The sequence below is a fragment of the Dermacentor albipictus genome, chromosome 8 (genome assembly GCF_038994185.2).
Source record: "Dermacentor albipictus isolate Rhodes 1998 colony chromosome 8, USDA_Dalb.pri_finalv2, whole genome shotgun sequence".
NCBI lineage: Eukaryota > Metazoa > Arthropoda > Arachnida > Ixodida > Ixodidae > Dermacentor > Dermacentor albipictus.
The window spans coordinates 81,410,763-81,432,241 of NC_091828.1; the positions used below are offsets into that span (position 1 = coordinate 81,410,763).

Sequence of the window (21,479 nt, forward strand, 5' to 3'; positions counted from 1 at the left end):
TCTTTTCGTCGTCGCATTGCTAGCCTCACCCTTTATCACAAATTCTTTTATTCTCCTCTCAATCAAGCACCGTATATCGCCGCCGCATTACGCATATCTCACCGCACCAGTCATCCCCTTCAAGTTGCCCGCCCACTATCACGTACTACTACGTTTTCAGCCTTGTTATTTCTTCGAGCAGCCACGGACTGGAACGGCCTACCCCATGACATCGTCGCCATCGCTTCAACACCTGCTTTTCAAGAACGCGTAACAGATCACCTTCATATTAAATCACCATCGCTGTTTGTTTTCCTCACTGCAAATGTAATCCCACCCCTTATGTAACACCCCCTGAAATGGGGGCCTTTAAGGAATGAAACTGAACTGAACTGAACTGATTACAACCAGGACAGGAACCCGAGGGCCTGCCTAAAACAGAAGACGTTATCTGGTATTTCTTCTCCTGCATTTTAATCTCTCTCTCGCCAGACTCATCTCGAATATCAGAGGAGTCGCAATCTTGCACGACGACTCTTCGCGTCCTATTAAGAGTCAAACGACCCACACACAAATGTTGACTCTTATTTTGTGACTCTACCCGCGCGAAAATGGGTCTTCGTAGGAAAAAAGAGAGTCAAGTTGCTGTGACTCACTTTTTACTCTCTTTTTTCTTAGAGTGCTGCATGATCTGTCACGAAATCGCGCCGCCGCGGGCTGCTGCTCGGAGGAGGAGAAAAAAAAAACGCGTCGCGTGGCGCACCCGCCAATCAGAGTTCAGGTAATTCACGTGGCATTTGGTCACGTGGCATTTTGGTTTTTGGCTCTGCTACCAGATAGCCCTGCTCTCTGCGCATCTCGACGGAACATCTCTGGCGCATTTTTTTTTTCCTCGAGAGAACTGGCGCGCGCCTCAAAGAAAGCACGTGCTACACTCTAAAAACAGTTTGAACCCTTTGGGGTGTATATTTGTCCCACAACACTCTTAAAACTGCTGCACCCTTTGGGGTGTAACTTTGTCCCACAACAATAATCGTCATCTGCCTTACTTGCGTTTCCTTTCCTGAAAACTAGGTGCTCGCTACTTTCCTGTCGAGAATTCTGCGTCACACTGATAACGCGCATGCCGTTCGTGAGTGGGAAGTACCGGGCTCGCCGGGTGAGAAAGGAAACGCGGGCAAGACGGATGACGATTATCGTAGCATGACAAGATAAGCCCCAAAGGGTGTAAATTTTTCTAAGAGTGAACGATAATCGTCATCTGTCTTGCCCGCGTTTCCATTCATTAACGCTGCGAGCCCGATACTTCCCAGTCACGAACAGCATGCGCGTTATCAGTGTGACGCAGCATTCTCGACAGGAAAGTAGCGAGCGCCGAGTTTTCAAGAAAGGAAATGCAAGCAAGGCAGATGACGATTACTGTAGTGGGACAAACATACACACCAAAGGGTGCAAACTGTTTTTAGAGTGCACCGTGATTTCGCTCGCGCATCGTGTTGGTTCGCGCATCGTGTTCACCAAAATGGACAATGAAACCTTCAACGGGGCCCTAATAACTGAAGTGGAGAAGCGTCGCGTCCTGTGGGATGTACGCGACCGAATTACAAGAACATCAAACGTGACCACTCTTGGCGAGCTACAGCAGATACCCTCAGCGTAGACGGTATAGCAGATGCCCTCAGCATCCCCCTCAAATGTAGCGATCGCCTCTTCTGATCGGTAGTAAGGGGCCGACACTCTGTTTTCTATGTGAAGTTGTAAAGAAGCAGCGGCCTCTCCGCGCGCGGAAGGTACATAGTCACAGTTTCGCACACAATCTTGCTGCTTGAAATTAAGCTTTATAAATACACTTCGGAGAAAAATGTCGCTGTCTCATTACACTAAGATTATATTTATTGCAGTGTTCTGCGTGTTTAAGGGCACATTGTATATGCGGTAACAGAGAGAATTCTTGTCGTTGCGAGTTATGTTGTCTTGCAAACCGGAAAACGCGACGCTAAAGCGCCGCTCCCTTTTTTCGTGCGGGTGCTCGCGCTTCGGGGGCAACGCGGGCGTTCGCCACGCCTTACGTTTTTCGCTCGCGAAAACGCGCGGTTGAAAGGCGGTTGAAGGATTTGGGGATTATCGCGAGGCTAGCCGCAGTCACGTGCCCCTTGAGAAACATGCGGCGTGTCTCCTGGGAGTCCGTGACCACGACCGAGACCCTTTGTGAACACTCGGCGTGAGCGAGTGCGATCGCCACTGCTAATATTTTAGCCGAGGTGGGGGATCCCGCCGTGGCCGACGCGGTAAGCTGCTGTTGGGTAATTGCGTTCACGACTGCCAGGGCGTACCTCATTTGGTAGCGCTGCCCGGTCGCTTCTGCATACACAGCTGCGTCCGTGTAGTACGTATTGTGCCTATGGTTATTAGAGTACGCTGATTGAATGTGTTGTGCGCGTGGTTTGCGCCTTTCTTTGTTGTACTCGGGATGCATATTATTTGAAATTGGGGCTACTGCAATTTTGGATCTCATCGGAGGAGGCAGAGGTATGGCCTGCTGCGTGAGATAAATGGGGTATGCTGGGATATTGAGTCTAGCCAATATTGCCCTACCAGTTCTTGTGAAGCTGAGGCGCTCCCTCTGTCGCATCAGGGTGACCTGCCTCAGTTCGTCGAAAGTATTGTGCTCTCCCAAAGCTAACATGCGCTCCGTTGAAGAACCCTTAGGCAGGCCCAGAGCAGCTTTGAAAGCAGTTCGGATTATAGTGTTCGCCTGCTTTTCCTCCCCCCTTTTCTGGATTTGGTACTGTAAGCCATACGTGACTCGACTAACAACTAAGGCCTGTATACGAGCCTTAGGGTATCGTCTTCTCGCATTCCCTCTTTTCGATGCGTCATGTGACGTATCATTAATGCTATGTTGTGGGCTGTGGATTTGAGGGTCTTGAGTGTCTGTAGCGCTCTCCCGTCGCTCTGAAGCCACAAACCCAGGACTCGCATCGTCGGTACCCCTCGGACTGATTGGCCCTCAACCACGATGTTAATCGATCCTCTGGATTTGTAGCCTTTCGCGTGTTTCCGGATCACCTCAGATTTTTCGGGTGCGCACTTCAGGCCACTCCATGTAGAAAATGTTTCCACCGCTAATACTGCGCTTTGGAGCGTATATTTCGTATCCCCTAGTGAACCTCTGCTCGTACACAGCGGGATGTCGTCCGGGTAGAGCGTGTAACCTGGGTCGGGTATCCGATCCAGATCGCGCGCGAGGCGACACATCGCTATGAGTAAGATCTATGAAAGGGTTATCCATAGCAGATTGCAGCGATACCTGGAAGAGCGGAGCTGGTTCCCGGACTCTATGATAGGATTTCGTGCGGGTTTATCTTGCCAGGACGCGTTCCTCGATCCTACTTAAAGAGGAAATTGTAACTAATATACCGTACAGCGACGAGAGACTAGTCCTAGCACTAGACCTCATAGGAGCCTCCGACAACGTCTCTCACGCCACAACATTAGAGGAACTCGAACTCGCTGGTTGTGGTGAGCGCACATACAATTACTTGAGAGCGTTTTTTTTTTCCAACCGCGAGGCGAGCATCAGTATTGGCCAAATCCCTTCGGATTTATTTAAAATGCCTGACAAAGGAACACCTCAAGCAGCTATATTATCACCCTTATATTAGAACTTCCTGCATGCTTGAGGAGCTGGGCCTGCTTTTTCAGTTTTGTGATTTGATATCGCTTACATCTGGCCCTAATGCGGTAGTTCACGTGACATTGCGCGCACGTCTGTTGTCGAATGCAGCGCTTGTTTTTACAGTGGTGGGAACCATAAATTTGCTTATCCAAAGGACGTTTTTAGCTTCGAGAATGGGGAAAATTCGCGAAAATTCTTTCTTGATTGGTTTACGAATTTCACACACGGTTTTTCGCATTTAGCGGCTGCACATACCTGACGAGATGGAGGATGTCGGGAACGACGTCATAGCTGTATCCCATTACACCGTCCGTGTCGTAGAAGCTTTTTGGACTCTGGTGGACTTCCGTCGGGGGTGCTGTTGGTCGCTGCTGGGGTGGCGTCTTGAATTGCCCCTTAAGCATACTCAACTTGATGCCAAGAAGGATGTTTATCGCAGCAAACACTCCAAATACCGTCCTGCAGCAAAAGAAGGTATTACTTTTCAAGAGCACCACAGAGACGTTGCTTAAGTAAGTAAAGTTCTTCCTTGGAGGTAAATACTAAAAAATGATGCATTTGCCACAGTACGTAAAGTGCGGCGGGCAGACATTGTAGGCTTAAAAAAGTCACGGTATGTTGTTTCTTACAGTTTATTTATAGAAATGTATGAAGCTTTGAAAGTTCGTGACTCGACTTTAGCAACAAGGCGATTACGGCCTATAAGGATGTAGGCTGGTGTTGAATTATAGAGTTTTAAAGAGTCTGGCTATTCGCATGAGCAGATCTAGCCTCGCGTAAGGCAATATACGAAATTGAACATAGGACACGAGCCACTGTTCGTCAAGGTAACTTACGGAACGTTGTCTTTCGTTCTTTGTTATTTTTTTCTACCCAAACATTTCCATCATTGAGTACATTGCGCACATTGCATCGTGCTTAGTACGCGCGCCTCATCTTTTGCAAGGCTCGCCGAGGTATCCGATGTCCAGAGGTATAACACAGGGTTCTTTAACAATTTCGCACAGGCATCGACCATACGAACGCCTTGTAACGGTGAGAAGCGGAGAAGATTGGCGATTGTTTGAACCTGAACGAAAAGCGCACACCCGTGTGAGCTTCGTGTTACACGCTGTTCAATTCACGAGGACACACGTCCTGCCGGGGTTTTCACCACGCTCCTGCTCACGCAGAAAAACAAAACAATTCCGCGTGAAGGAAAACACGTGCCGACTAATATGTGTGATCTCCAATGAGCATGTCATTTTCTTTTGTCGTACTGCCACTCGGCATGCACCATGGATTTATCGTGAAAACAAAGGCGAATTAACGGCTCCACGAGCTATTTCCTCTGACATACACGGCCGCAGAGACAAAGGCAGGGCGCGTACCCTTCTCAGGAGCACAGCGTAGTCCACGGCACTCGTACTGAACGCTGTGTTTTACCCATCTGCGTAGTAGGGCCTCTCCAGCTGTAAGTTCTGGTTCTGAGGTTCTGAAATTCTGTGTGGTCAAGGCTCACACCATATCATTAAACATCCAGGAGGCTTAACTTGTTGTAGCATGTCTCCCTCTGTTTCAGTAGACAAGTACATCCAGAATATGTGGTACGTCGTATAAAACACAACGCTAAATTTGACTTCGTCATATACATATATAAAAGGTTGCAACACGCATACGTAAAATACGTTGCAATTACGTATTCAAAGCGTGCAACGTATTTGCAACGTCGCAAATACGTTGCACGCATACGTTGCAACACCCATACGTGAATACCAACTCTTCCTTTGTACAATGTGTTTATATCTCTGGCAGCTCAGATTACGGTAACAAATTTGAGCAACTCTATCATCCTGGGTGATACGCACGGACAGCCTAAATTTGTAACCTTTTGTGCATAGGGCATGCAGTATGTGTCAAGTTCGAAATATCCTATTACGACAATGACGTAAATAAACCAGCCTACGTTAGGAAAGTACTGCGATGGCGATCACATATATTCTCTCTCAGTGCATTTATTACTAATCTGGATTGCGCTAGCACATGCAGTACTAGAGCTGCTTTTAAAGCAGCGACTGCACCACCAAAGTCAAGCTGCGCTGAAGGCATTTTACACATTCACAAGCTGTGGCCAGATTATCATTATTGTCGATGAACTGCGTCCACTTAAAGGCGAGACCATGCCTAAAAATTTACACGGAGGAAGAAATAATTTTTCACTCACCACAAACTTGCTTTCAGGAAACGACACCTATCTCTTGTAGCACATAATTTCCTCGGTTTGTCACCTGCCTTGATCGCTTCTGTCATGGTGTTCTGCACAGTTGTGCGTACTGTTCCTGGACAACAACGCTAAAAATGATTGATGCTCAATAACTGAAACGATGTATCTTCTTGCTGTCAAAGAAAAGCACTTCACCGCTCTCTATGCTTCTTCTTCCTTCCTTCGAAGCTATAGATGATGTTTCTGACGATGCCCTTCCAAAGAAAACTATTTTTGCAGTGGATATGAAATTATTCGAGCTTAGCGAATAGTGTAAATGCAAGAAAGCATTCTTTTGTCCTGCCTTTGGTGTCTGGTAAGGATACAAGAAACGTTGGACGCACCAGTTGTATTAATTTTCAAGTTATGTTGTCTACGTATAAAAACAGCCAACAATACTTCATCGTTTTTCGTAGTCTCCGAGATCGACATGGGAGGCCAAGGGCTTTTCAAATGCTGCCATTGCTCTTGCTGTGCCTGTAGCTTAACGCATAAATGCCAAGATGTGCCACAGTGCGCACTCAGTTTCAGTATAAATTTATTATTAGTTAAATACGATGAATGGGTAAGAGACAATATACAGGCGAGGGTCCCAAAGTAAAAGACTGCGACGGGACCCTCGCTTAATAGTAACAACGGAGAGAACTGTTAAAGATGGGCAAGAGAACTAAAAGAAACAAATACAATCGCAAAAATACGACCTAAATAAATTAACTTAACTAAAACAAATTGTATGTATGCATGCCTATACTGCATAAAAAACAGCTTTCTATACAAACAAATGGCAAATGTAGTTTAAATAATGAAGCAAACTTACGGGCACGACTACCTTATGGTACTGCTTAATGGCACGACTAAATGAATGAAAGGATGATGGGTTAGAGGTGTTGGGTAAGCCATTCCGTAGTTTTATAGCAATGAATTTTGATGTCATTTTTAAATAGGTAAAATGAACCATAGGCAGTAGAAAATTGGAGTTACGTGAAAATCTGGTATGGTAATTGTAGTGGACCGAGGTGACAAATGAGAGATCTGGTGGGAACGCGGGGAAGAAGAGGAAGAAGATTAAAGAGATCGTGCTCTGGTTCTGTGCGTGCTTGTAACGGAATGTTCAATTGGCCCAGTCTATGCCAGGATACAAGCCTCTATTATGTGGATAAAGCTTAGTATAGCCAGAGGCGCAAAACATCATTGTATTCTTTAACGTGTTAAGTGCATGAAGACGCCAAGTATGATTTACCCCAAAACATCAAGACTCCCAAGCTTCGTCAGTCGATTGCCCAAAAAACTAGAAAGATGCTGCAGGAGATTCATGTTCAAGCATCAGTGAAGATAAGAATGAAAAACTCAGAATTTCAAGAACATATCATGACACCGCTGGTGCAGCTGACAGCAAGAACTGCAACGAGCAAGACCGACTCTTCCATGGACTCCTGCCTGCTAGAAATGCTTCACCTGCAACAGCAACACTCCGAGAAGCAGCAGCAACTCATGGAAAATCTTCTGACTGTTATTCAAGCCCAGAGACTTGGATACAGTTCTACGAACAAACGTGTGAGGAGAGCTCCTGGGGCGAGCCCTGCGATCGGATAAGGAACATGCGTCAGTTTCTCAGCGGACTTGCCAAGAAGTGGTATGACATCCATTACGCTGGACACATGATGGATACATGGAAGCAGCGGTAAACGAGTTGTTTGGTAGCTTTTGACGAAAACCCTGTTGAAAGGCGCGACCAAGCTATTTTTTATGAATATCGCTCAAGAATACCCCTAGAATATTTTCACGAGAAACGACGGCTACTTCACAAGGCAAATGTGGAACTACCGGAGTCTGCAATAGTGTGACCGATTGTTCATGGCTTACCACTGGAACTTCAGAGCCAGGTGCAAGTAAAGTCACCTAAAACTATCGAAGAACTGTTGCGATGTCTCAAGAACATCTGCATGATTTTACATCCCAAAATGTGCGTCGGACAGATCCGACTTTCGAAAGTGCTCCATGTAGGTCTCGCTAGCTCGAAAATCCTCATAGGCGAAATCGAGTCATCAACTTTATGTCTACTAACAGAAATGACGCAGAACCAGGAGCCGCTCATTCAGAGAAAGCGCAACCAACAAAACTAATAACAGAGGGTGTCCAGTCCCACCTGACGACAAAAATTGAGATGGTTTTTCTTACTGTTTTACTGTTACTGTTCCCTTTGAGCTCAGAGATGTTACGCGGGTAATAAAAAAGTCTTACGGTACATGTCACGCGAAAAGAAAGTTTGGTTGAAAAATGAGATCGAAAATATGTTACATGCTGCAATAATACGGCCATTCGTGTCGAAGTTCGCCCCGTCCAATAATATGACTTCGGAAGAGGACGGATCTTTGCGACTGTGTACTGATTACCGGATCTTGAATAGCTAAACGGACATTTTTTTTTCTTTTTCCAATGCCAAGGATCGACGAGAAAATTCCAGAAACCGGAGGCTACAAAATATTTTCCCGTATAGACCTCTGCAAAGGATTTTGGCAGATTCCGCTCGAAGAGGTATATAAAATGTATACAGCCTTTGGCACTCCATTTTATGTGTACGAATATAATCGCTTGCCTTTTGGGTGGAAAAACAGTGCAGCAGGGTTTTAAAACGTAATGAATAGTTTTCTCAAACCATTTATCGGATTATTCTGTGAGGTGCATGTGGACGACATCATAGTCTATTCCAAGGATGAAACATCACACGCCGAACACTTGACATATCTTCTGATGGCATTAAGTGACGCCAAACGTAAAGTGAATTTTAAGAAACGCGAATTTTTTCAACATAAAATTGCATTTCTCAGTCATATTTTGGACGAATTCATTCGGAGCACGAAACAGGAGTCCGTGGAACCTGTACGACACATGATGAAGCCCGACAATGTACACGCAGTAAGAGTTTTTCTTGGCCTCGCAGGACATTTTAGAAATTACACAAAGGATTTTGCAGCACGAGCTAAACCGTTGAACAACCTACTCCATAAAATCACAGATTTCATTTGGACTGAAGAATGTGAGAAGGCGTGCAGATATTTGTTATTAGCCTTATCATCAGACCCGGTCCTCACAATACCGGACTTCACTGTTTCATTGGAACTTACAGCGGATGCACCGAACTATGGAGCACAAGGTGTACTGTGCCAGCGAAGAAGCACAAGTGGCGGCGAAAGAGGAAGACAAGTGGTTGGATGTTACTCTTACACTTTCACAAAATTGGAGTAAATATACAGCACAACTGAAATGGAGGCATTAGTTGTTGTGCTAGCGCTTAGGTATTTTCCATCGTACCTAGAAGTAACAAAATTCAAACTGTTCACTGAACATCAGGCGCTCACTCACTTGCTGAATGGTAGTCAACTAAATGGATGGATTGCTCGCTGGACCAGTGAAATTCAGCAGTTTGATTCTGAGGTGGCACAAAGGAGCGGACAAGCTTTGGCAGAAGCTGATGCACTTTCTCGTCCTGCCACTGTTAGTAACTGGGGGAACGAGGAAAGCGTGAACTCATTTAAAATGTGGGAAAGCACAGAACAGTTGATGCATTTAGACGAAAGTCTTCACGTACCGGATACACTGAAAGAAAAGTTCTCGACCTCTATCTCGACAGTCCAGAGTCAAGAGGGCATGGCGGCTCCAGGCGAACATACAACAAAATGAGGAGAAGATTTGAATGGCCCGGTACAAAGAAATATATTAGCGATTACATTACCTCTTGTCAACAATGTCGGCTGAACAAAGCAAAATATAAGCAGAAGAAAGACAGCAAGATTTCTCCGTCTCAATGAAATGTGTCATTTGAAAACCTACATGTTGATTTCGCTAAACTGGAGAAAGAAAGCGAAGGGAGTGAAGAAAACGCAGTCCTTTTGAATAGTCAAGGGTGAATAGTCAAGGATGCTAGCTGCCAAGCCAGGAAAAGAAATGCTGATTCTGTCATACCTCTCTAATCGGGGCGTCTGCAGAAAAAACAACAAAAAAGAAAACCATCAGATTTCAGCGTGGCTTCATTGCCTGGGATTTCGTAAGCGGCGTTGAACACCAGCTGCTACGTAAATGGCGTGTTCGAATAGGGCTCCTTCTGCAGCTACGCAGCGTGAATTCGCTTTATCGCAACTTCAGTGGCCATGCTTGTCGCAGAATTTCAGCGTCGGTCATCAAGAACGCCCCTGAAGATGTGTTAAAGCGAAATCAGTGCTGCGAAGCTGCAGAAGGAGACCTATTCGAACACGCCATTTACGCAGCAGCTGGTGTTCAACGCCGCTTACGAAATCACAGGTAATAAAGGCACGCTGAAATCTGATGGTTTTCTTTTTGTTGCTTTTGGTGCAGACGCCCCGATTCCCAATTCGGCTCATTTAAAAGTGGTACATTTACCTCTTTGAAAGCATGAGTTTTGCCTTTTCTCTACAAGGGGGTCGCTTCCCGATTGGTTTGTTTCTGCTACTCCGGAGACGTGCGTGTCGGTCGTGCGGGCAGGCCTTGCGATGAGCGAGGTCTTTTCGGGGCTGCTGGAGCTACATTTTCATCCGATGGAAGGCCAGTAGCTTCCTTCATTGTCTTGGCTGTGGTGTGCGCCACGACAGCAGGCCTGTTCTGCTCATTGGTGGTGGTATCCATGCTCAGGGTACCGTCTCCGCAGGTTGCACTTGACCCCACGAAGGAGACGTTCCTGGCTTGGATGGCAGTTGCATCGGCAACGCTCCGCTCTTTCGACGCAGCGGACAGCAGCTTGGACGCTCCGCGCCGACGCGGCGAGTGTCGCGGGGGCACTCGCACTCGCGAAGCCGCGCAAGAATTGGAGTTGGACGACGCAGCAGGAGGGTGCAGATGACGACGGACCTTGTAGATAGGCGTCGGTAGTAATTACGAACCGCCAAAGTGGTCCATAAACAACAGATGTCCAGTAGCGGGGAAAAGAAACCAGCAAACGGAGCGAAAATCTGGAGCTACGGAAAAACACGTCCGAGCGGAACGAGCGCTGGAAACGCCCCCGACACGCACATTTTTAAACGTATAAAAATGTTTAGTTGCCACCTCTCGCTTGGCCTGTGTTATAATATGAATGTACTTTCTAAATGTGCACTTTTCCCACACCCACCTGCCCCGTGCGCCTTGTTGAGAAGTGCCATTTATAGCAAATGTGAATTGTACGCTGTCCTCTCACCCTAATTTCTTTTCGTTATTTTTATTATTCTTTTTTTACAAACTATATCTCTTACCGAAATCTGTGCTTGATTGTTGTCTTCACTCGTTTCTTATTACGTTGATATATCATGTGTGAATTGTATCCCTACCCCCCTCCCCCCTATGTAATGCCTTTTGGGGACTTTAGGGTGTGCAAAATAAATAAATAAATACGTAAATCATGCGGCCGCCACCTAGAAGGCGCCGGGTCGGTGATTTCGCCGCGGGGTGTATCTCACAGTGCCACGAGAGGGACAAAGACGACGATAACTAACAAGACGACAGATACGACGTAGTGGGGATAATCTTAGGTTCGGCCATACTGGTTGTACCGGCCATATCTTCTGCAGAGTAAACACGGTCCCATTAGTTCTTATATCCCCGGCCCGTTTCAATATATATTGGTACAAGATGATTTTAAATTACGCGTGCCAGCCGCCACCTGCGTCCGTCCAGTTGTTTAGTGCTACCTGCGAAAAATAGCGGCAGTGAAGTGGGGAACACGGGCCCACAAGACACGCGCAATCGGAGCAACGTGTCATCAGCGCAGGACACGAGGGAACAAGGAGTGCGGGACTCTTGCGAAAAGACTGTGGACGTTGTAGGAAGGCTCTCGCTTATGTATTTGTCGGGCACAACTTCGCCCAATGTAAAGCGTATAAAGTACCGTCGCTCAACTGCGCGTTACAATTTTCACAGCACACGCACCGTGGTGGACGAACCAGGCTAGCTAGTGCTAAGGTTGAGTTTCACAACACAAATTCTCTTCCGCGTTCAGTAATCCCACCGATCATTCGCGGCTTCGTTCAGGGGCAGACGCGGGCTATCCGGTTGGTCCTTGTTGTAGCCTCTGGAGCAAGAATATGGCTAGGAGCACGCACCCCATATGCGCAATTACGAGCAATATGCACACATCATTTCTCCAGAAGCTGACGCTGAGCACGGGTAGCGCGAGGATCTTGTTGGGCTGCACGACGTCATTTTGGCAGCCGAATTACAAATGCTGCATATGCGGGGAAGGAAGCTGTATGAATTCCTTGATGCGTCATCTTGTATATTGTTGTAGGACAGGAAGAACGAAACGGTCATGGAAGGCAGGTGAGAAAATACGCAGTGCCGAACCGTTGACGTGCGCCTTGTCTCATCGCATAGAACTTCAGAAAACGCCGTTGCGCACTCCAAAACAAACTTTAACACGTTTCTAAATTACAAATCACGCATATCATTTGCTCATAAAAAAAGAAAGGTCAACAATATTATACTGTAAACGTTTCATTCATTACAGTAAAAGGATTATGCAGCTCGTGCCACGAAACCTGGCAGTAAGGAACCCGTCGCGCCACTCGCAGCGCTGAAATTGCAATCATGTGAAATTGGCCCAATTAAAATCGCACTGCGACACGTGCGACTGCACCGATTTTCGTCGTTCCAGTCGCAGCATGTGAACGAGCCTTAAGACTTGCGCTCTAAAATGTTAGGCGTAACTTGAGAGACAGGAAGAGAGGCGTGGATCAAAAGGAAACGTGAATAGCTGATATTTTCTTTGACATTAAAGGACAGAATGCACGGAGCGAACCTTCACGACGAAGTTCGCGCGGCAGAAAATCTGCCGCTCCGCGACGCCGTATGTTAATCGGGCGGCGCTGCGTGGAGCGAAGAACGGCGGCCGCCACCGGTGAGTCGCTGCGTTGTTATCGGTGTGGCTAGGCAGTTTGATTAGCGCTAAGCCACTACTTCAAACATAGACGAGGCAAATGCGCTGCAGTGAAACACATGACACAAAAAACAAGAACTTTAACGACAACTATTTTCGCTTTTGAACTGCGGAACACTCTAAAAGCGCGTGAATTTTTCTTTCATTTCTAGTGTTTTTTATGTCTTTGAGAGATTCATGTGCCGATGTAGTTTAAAGAAAGCGGCGATGCTATGCGTTGTGGCAACACTTGGCGGGTAAACACCTTTCGGCACCTCCAAATCCGCGGCTCTGTTCTGTGGCTCAACGCGCGCGCGGCAGAAGCAAGCAGACCCGAAAGTAGCGCACGTGAGCTTGTCTGGCCATGGCTGTTATTAACTTATTAACTGCTTTGGATGCCATGAGTACGAAAAGCAGGAGACCGGCGTGAACGATAGAGCGGGATCGGGATACACCGACAAACGGGGAAGCCTAGCCGGAAGTCGGGGCGGATAATGAGACCTGATTGGCTCGCTTTGGGGCGCCGCTCGTTTGCCGCTTCCGGTATCGTCGCCGCCCGACGAACTTTTCTGCTCCAGCTGGATCGGCGCCGAACGACGTTTTCTCCACCGCCGCGCGTCGCGGATACGCCGCCGGGTGTCGAACGCCGACTATTCTTCGCATATTTGCTCCATGTATTCTGGCCTTAAGACAAGCAAACGGAGCGGGGCATGCCATGTAATGCGTAGAGCGCATAACCCGTGGTCGATTCTAATTACCTCTTGCCTTTGTATAGCTTCCGATTTAATAAAGCAGGTCCACTGCACAAAATACACTAAAATTGACTCAGAGGAACATTCTTTTTGAAACACGTTTTTTATCCCTTCTAGCAAAAGCTGCATTTTACATCGTTTTACTTGCAACAAATATTACCCTAACTAAATAAGAGCATGTAAGTGTCATGTAGAAAACATAAATGGGTAAATTTCTTACTAAGATGACAACAAATAGTAGGAGCAGCTTAAAGCCCCACAAAAACATTTTACTGTATTCCTGTCTTCAGATCAGACGGACAAAGTCGTCAAATACATGGCGCTACTTGGTTGGTGAGTGAAGATATTGATAAACAAGTTAGGTAACAACACGAGTTGCCTAAACGTGCTAGCTGTTTTCCACCATTGTTAGGCGTTGACTAAGGCAGGTTTCACTTTCTCAACCATCAACTTTTATTCCTGGATACACAGGCGTGAAAGAAACACGTCAACAGCGCTACCGATAACGCAGGCACCATTCCCGAGAACTAATTTGGATAATAGAATGGTCTCGAACTTCCAGTATCCATTCGAGTGAGGTCATCGCCACGGTCCTTCATGGCAGCCAGTTCAGTAACATTCAGCAAGCGAGCATCGGGAGTGACAAAATCAGATGTGCCGAAAAGAACTGAGCGAACCATCTGTCCGAAGGCTGTATCGTAGTCTCTGATGGTTGTCTCGTTGAGCGCCTGACCATACAGTGGGTCCTCTTTCACATCGCGGTGGTTCACTAAGGTGTGCATGGCGTAGGCGTTGCGCCAGTCGGGGATGAAGTGGGGCAAGTAGATAGCAGGAAGCATGTATGTCTCCAGGCCGTGGTACATGCGGTGGAACAGGTGAGGCCGCTTGTCAACCAGTTCTCTGGTGGGCACGTCTGCGGAATTGTAGGTCCACAGTGATGCATTGAACCTGCGAGCAGAGCGGCAATTGCAGGTGCCGCAACAAAACAAAACAAAGAGAAACCTCACCAAGTATACTACGCACAACTGGGACCACTTTGTATGTGCCCCTTGGCATGCGATGATACGAATACGGGATATGTGGCACTGTGGCCACTGGTTATCTGATAACTAGAAAACAGTAGGTCAGGCAACATGCCTACATTTTAAAGTCATTATTGTGCCAATTTATTGCCTATGCGTCTAAAATATTTGGTGTGTACATTGGACTTTAAGGGCCTTGAAATACCTTCTTTCCTTGTTTTTCCTCAGCCCTTGATACGTATAATCCTACCTCCCATGGTGAACTGGTTATTGAACGAACTGCTCGTTTGTCTAAAGTGCCTTATTAATCACGCTGCTGCAGACGAGAGTATCGCTGTGAGGAGGACCTATACTGCTCTACGTGGCGATAAATTTGAACGTGACAGAAAGCGCACTTGTGCGTCCATTTGAAGATTTTAGCTCACAGGGAAAAATTTAAATGCTTGCGTGCAACTTTGCCTTACGTGCGGCTCACTCTAGACGTCTCCCCGGAAGCGTTTTTACAATTGCTAGTATGTACAGCGGAGGTGGCGCTTTTTACGGCGCTCGACGTTTCTGCGCAGGCGCGAGTAAGAGCGGGCGCGAGAGAGAAAATGTCGGCGATTTGCTCCTTGAATATATGACTCAGCCTAAGCACTACCGAGGAGGCTTCTGAGCGCGCGCTGTGTTCCTTTGTCGCTTGGACATGCCGGCGTTGCGGAGTGCGGTCGAGTTTGTTTAGGCTCCGCCGCTGGCTGCCCGCGGGGTGAGGCAGCGGGCGCGGACGCCATTTGGTGATGAAGGGGGCAATGTTCTGAATGGTGTTGTATAATTCACGGGTCGCTTTTTTCGTCGCGATGATAGATCAGATTTTTTACAAACACTGCTCCAGAAGGGCACATGTAACCGGCAAATGGAAACCTCAAGAGAGCAGCTGAAGTTGTATTAAACGAGGCGGCGCAGGATCTGCGGGGCACGCAAGCGTTGGCGGAGCGATCAAAGCTGGAAGCAGGGCGGCCCGTGGAAGGGGCCCGCGGAGTTCGAATAGTGCCAGGGGGTGTTCGCATAAAAAATTGGCTGTCCGCTGTCGCAGACAGCCGATCTTATACTCCCCTGGCCCACGCAGGCCTCTCCGAGCGCCAACCCACGGGCCAGTCCGCCTTCTAGCTTTGATCTCCCGGTTATCGCTTTGGTGTCCTGGAGGCGCCGCCAATAATGCGAAATAATGATACATTGTTTTCATTAGTAAAAACATTCTTGAATAAATAAAATTACGATATCATCCAGCGGTGCTCAAGAGACGAGCTGCCGCGAGAACGACGAAGAAGTCGGTTGGTGGCCTTGGCACGAGCGAGTATCAGCCTGGCTGCCTCGCTCAAGTGTAAATAGCCCGTAAATAGCATCTGTCGTCTGTGTTTTTCCACACGTAACATCTGTGGTGGAGGTCAGTGATCCCCGTCCTCACCACGGAACTCCGAAGTGGTCGGCGATATGGACAGAGAAAAAACCACGTTCATCACACCTGATGGCTTATACCAATTTAAAGTAATGCTGTTTGAATTATGCAACGCCCCTGTCACATTTGAGCGTATGATGGACTCCTTGCCCCGAGGTTTCAAATGGTCCATATGCCTCTGCTACCTCGACGACGTCATCGTCTTCTCGCCAACGTTCGACACTCACCTTAAGCGTCTCATAAATGTACTTGATGTATTTCGAAAGGCGAAGCTGCAACATAACTCGTCCACATGTCGTTTTGGCCACCGACAAATTACTCTTCTGGGCCATCAGATCAGTACAGCCTGATCAAGACGAAACTCGTGCTGTCCGAGAGTTTCCGGTTCCGAAGACAGCCGCAGACGTTCGAAATTTTGTTGGGCTGTGCTCGTAGTATCGTCGTTTTGTTCCAGATTTTGCGAAAATTGCTAGGCCCCTAACTAATCCTTTGAAGAAAGGTGCACAATTCTCGTGGGGCACTGCAGAAGCCGCCGCCTTCTCTCGTCTCGTCACTCTTCTAACCTCACCACCCATTCCCCCCCACTTCGACCCTGAGGCCCCTACCGAATTACGCACAGATGCCAGCGGTCATGGCGTAGGTGCCGTCTTAGCCCAGCGTCAGCGTCAGCGTGGCAAGGATCGCGTTATTGCTTATGCGAGCCGCCTCCTAGCACCATCGGAGCGCAACTATTCCATTACGGAACGAGAGTGCCTTGCTGTTGTCTGAGCGGTTGCAAAGTTTCGCCCTTACCTTTACGGTCACCCTTTTTCCGTAGTCACTGACCATCATGCTCTCTGCTGGCTCTCATCGCTAAATGTATCTGCAGGCCGGCTTGGTCGATGGGCTTTGAGGCTACAGGAATTTTCATATACAGTGATGTACAAGTCTGGCCACCTACACCAAGACGCTGAGAGTTTGTCGCGTTACCTTGTTGACGACTCTGACTCCTCCATTATTGCCAGGGCTTCTTGCGTATTCTCTGTATCCCAGCTGCTTCAATTCGCCGACAAGTAACGCCGTGACGCCTACATCAGAGCCCTCATCGACCGTTTTCAACACTCTCCGGCCGATGCTGCTCTACGGCTGTTCGTCCTCCGCGACGGTACTCTGTACCGTCGCAGCATTCATCAGGACGGCTCTGAGTGCCTGCTTGTAATACCTAAACACCTCCACTCCACCAATATAGAAGAGTTTCACGACGCACCAACGGCAGGACACCTCGGCATATCTCGAACCTATGACCGTGTTCGTCGCCGTATTTTCTGGCCGGGCCTTGCCCGTTCCGTACGATGCTACATCGCCGCTTGTGAACTTTACCAACGACGCAAGAAGCCTTCCCAGCTCCCCGATGGTTACCTGCAGCCACTCGACATCCCTGCCAAGCCCTTCCATGGTGTCGGCTTGGACCTTCTCGGCCCATTTCCGGAATCCACATCAGGAAACAAGTGGGTTGCAGTCGCGGCGGACTACGTGTCCCGCTACGCCGTAACCGCTGCTCTTCCGACCGGTTGAGGAACTGATGTTGTGGACTTACTCCTACATGATATCATTTTGATGCATGGTGCTCCTCGTCAATGGCTTACAGACCGCGGCCGCACGTTTTTGGCCAAAGTCCTTGCCGACATCATGCGTGCCTGCTCAATACAGCATATTTTACCACCTCCTACCACCCCCAAACGAACGGCCTTGCTGAGCGTTTGAATCGCACCCTTACAGACATGCTATCCAAATACGTTTCAGACGACCACCCTGACCGGGACCTGGCTCTCCCTTACGTTACCTTTTTATACAACTCTTCCTGTCTCGAAACTTCCGGCTTGTCCCCATTTTACCTCTTGTATGGCCGCGAACCAACGCTGCCACTGGACAATGTGCTTCCGTCCGCCACAGCTTCAACTAGCGATTATGCCCATGATGCAATCGCCCATGCTGACCATGCTCGCCAACTTGTGCGCGCTCGTGCACAAGTGTCTCAAGACAAGCATAAAGAACGCTACGACCTCCATCACGGTGATGTCCAATGTTTGCCCGGCGCCCTCGTGTTGCTTTTTCCCAAAGTCGGCCTTTGGGAAAAACTGCTTTCCTGTTACACAGGCCCATATCGCGTGATACGCAAAGTGACCGATGTCACCTACGAAATCGTTCTAGACGCGCCCACTACGTCCTCCGCTGTGACAACCAGTGACATTGTCCACGTTGCCCGACTCAAGGCCTACAACTCTCCATGCAACTTGGATATTTAGCACCGTGACAGTGCTTTTGCCACCGGGGGATAATACTGCGATATCATCGAGCGATGCTCTAGAGACGAGCCGCAGCGAGCACGACGAAGAATTTGGTCGGTGCCCTTGGCAAGAGCGAGTGTCAGCGTGGCTGCCTGCTCCAGTGTAAATAGGGTGTAAATAGCATCTTTCGTCTGTGTTTTTCCGCACGTGAAATTATAATTGCGTCGAGCCGCCAACTTGCGATGCTCAGTTCAGCACTACAGTGCCCCGCGACTTCTGTCGGCACGCCTAGGGAGAAGCGCATAAAACACGCGCCAAAAACTCATCCGTATTATCTAGGAAAAGTCCCCACATTTCCTGTCTCGCACCCGTTCTTACTAGCGCCTTCGCGCAAAGGTCCGTAGTCTCCACAAGTGCCACGCCCCGCTGTACCTACTAGCAATTGGAAATAATCCTGGAAAGGTCCGCAACCATCCGCAATGAATCTGTTGCTGAGAGTGAATTCAAAACTTCAATCTGCCTTGGACAAAAATCCCCGGCTTTCGCTACTGAAGGACCTCTTAAAGGTTCTGATCGGCAGACGTTCTGCAATTCCAGAGGGCATTGCAGTATTGAACGTTCCGAAGTACAACTATGTGACACTAACTTTGGCTTACACTAAGGGTGCGATCTTGTACGCGTTCCAAAATAGAACGGAGGCGGTCCGTTCCACCGAGCCGCACACGGTTGGTCAGTTTGAACGGTGAAGAACGCCATGACGTCAATTGTGAAGTGATATCTGCTGTCAATCATTCCGTGTTGTCTGCTATCGGACGAACGCAACGGAACGGACCGCCAATTTGGCGACGGAAAGAACGGACCGCCTCCGTTCGAGTTTGGAACGCGTACAAGATCGCACCCTAAGTGTGTTTCTCCTATGCATAAAAATTGATATACTCAGTGAAAGAAAGGTACGATGTGAAACTCGAAAATGTTGAGATGATGCTCTTTTGTCAGTGCTTTCCGAACTTTGCTCGCGCTGACTAGTCGCACCATATTTCCGATACATATGCTGACCTACACATTTTTGCTCGTTCCATTTTATCGAGAAAATAAATTTCACAATATCATGATGTAGTTGGCCTTGCTCATTAGAAGACCATCGCTTATCCTAAGGTACAGAGCAGAAGTTCTCATTTATTGTGCCTATGCATGAGCCTAAAGGACAGCTTTTGACGCCTACATATCCAGGCAAGGACATCTTTTTGCCCGTTAGAGACGCTTAAAACATAATTTTTTAGTGCCTTAACCTCATGTCTCTAGTGATGACTACGGTAATGATTGTGATGATGGCAATGAGAAATATTATCGCAATGACGACGAAGATTTTGTGATAGCTGATGTCAAAACTTTGGGAGGCGATTTGACCTCTTGTTGAAGTCGATCAATGTAGTTGATGGTGCGAGGCTCCAAAAATAAATCATACCGTTCGTACACCCATTGTCACCCCCGATTCGCCCTGGAGGACGTTCTTTTTCATAGACTTGAACTAGGCGTTGAATCGCTTTCCAACTTTATTAGCTATGTGAACCTTCCGAATTTCGTGTTGTCTTGTAGCGCCAACATTAACGACGTGCCGGGTCTTTGTACTTACTGCACCAATGTGAGCCCGTGTCCCCCTAGCGAACCTTTCAGGAGTTGAATGAAAAAAACTGAATGACCATATATTGATGAACGTTGCACTGCGAACACTTCAATTTTTCTTTCTTTTCGAGAAAAGCTTACTCGCGACTCAATGTGTATACTATCTTGAATTTCTTTTTTTGTTAGACAGACATAACAGTGGCACCTAGATCGTCATGGATTAAGAGTCTCATCTCCAGACGAACATAAGTGCACCACATGTATAATCCTTAAATGAATTTCGGTTAAAAGGTTATTATCTACATATTCAAGGAGACATGCCGTTATTTATTCATTCTCAGTTCCGTTTTTGTACTTACCATCAGGCAAAATTGTATATTAACGTCAGAAAGATATTGCAAATATAGAACCTGCAGGAAAATTAGATGCCTCGCTTCTCCATCTCATTCTAAGTAATTACAAAAACAGGCACTTTCTCACAACCGCTACTGCAATACGACCTTCTTAATTCTGTTCCCAACTAAGCTACCAATTAACCACACAGTGTATCATGATCATTTTGTTCAATTCTAAAGGCCCTAGTATATAGCGACAGAAATATTGTGAGATCTGCATATGAATATTCCAATTACAGGAGGTATGCACCAAGCTCACACAGGCCTGAAATTACGACATCCTATGGCAGCACAACCCATGGTATGCCAACTAATTTCCTAGTGTGATAGTTTTGTCTAATTAGTTGTAACTATCAATCACACTTGTTTTGCTTGTAAAACACTTGATCACCGCACCGCTACATCATCACCATAGGAACAGCGAGAGGCAAAGAAACGACCAATATTAATGGCGGTATAGGTTCTATAATTCAAGCGAATACTGCATACATAAAACCTAAAATTTGAGTACCTCTTCTGTATACAGATTAATACAAAAAAATCTAAAGGTGAGCAGGTGCTGTAAGGTTTGTTACAGATCACCGGCGGTCTTTAGGATCAATGAACGGCCCTGAACAAGTACGCAGCTGAGCAGAAGACTTCAGTCGTATGTATCAACGTCCATCTTTGATGCAAACGCTACTCACAAGGGCGACATCGTGCCGCGTAGATGTACAGCGATTCCAGAACTGTAAGCTACATTAGTTGGGGCATATTGCCTAGTGTAAAGGGCATGAATGGAAGCTAAGTAAGGACAGTCGATTTTGAATTGGTTGTTTAGTTCCATCACCTAGGAACAAATAGTGCACAGCGAAATCACTTTTACGAAAGCACCAAGCGAGCACATAATTTAAAATAGGTAAGGACATATGCTAGAGTAAAATTTTATGATTACATTACATATATAAATCTCGGAAAACTTATCATATTCACCTATGCAACCATTGATCTCAGTTACTCAAAACATTGCAGAATGTTTTAATAGTCGTGGGCTTTGTTCGCATTGTAACATTTATGTAATTTTTCGTAGAATTTTCTTTTCATAACAAGGCACTTAGCATGGTCCAATACAAGAACGGAATACTCCAGTACTGCACTGATGTAAAGCTTAGTTACGACAAGTTCGGGGAACGTGACGCTGCAAA

General features: G+C 47.1%; 3 protein-coding genes across 3 annotated transcripts in view; 1 reads left to right on the forward strand and 2 right to left on the reverse strand.

The window, feature by feature from the left end:
* Nucleotides 1-6,068, reverse strand: part of LOC135898599 (uncharacterized) — a 36,900-nt gene extending 30,832 nt beyond the window's left edge. The window contains exons 1-2 of the mRNA XM_065427646.2: nucleotides 5,862-6,068; nucleotides 3,914-4,117 (exon numbers count right to left, since the gene is read on the reverse strand). Coding sequence (XP_065283718.1) covers nucleotides 3,914-4,117; nucleotides 5,862-5,947 — 290 coding nt within the window. The 5' untranslated portion in view covers nucleotides 5,948-6,068. The remainder of the gene's footprint in view (nucleotides 1-3,913; nucleotides 4,118-5,861) is intronic.
* Nucleotides 1-21,479, forward strand: part of LOC135898650 (uncharacterized) — a 195,732-nt gene that overhangs the window by 38,082 nt on the left and 136,171 nt on the right. The window lies entirely within an intron of this gene.
* Nucleotides 13,983-21,479, reverse strand: part of LOC135898648 (uncharacterized) — a 33,183-nt gene continuing 25,686 nt past the window's right edge. Inside the window, exon 5 of the mRNA XM_065427717.1 lies at nucleotides 13,983-14,501. Within this exon, the coding sequence (XP_065283789.1) occupies nucleotides 14,081-14,501 (421 nt within the window). The 3' untranslated portion in view covers nucleotides 13,983-14,080. The remainder of the gene's footprint in view (nucleotides 14,502-21,479) is intronic.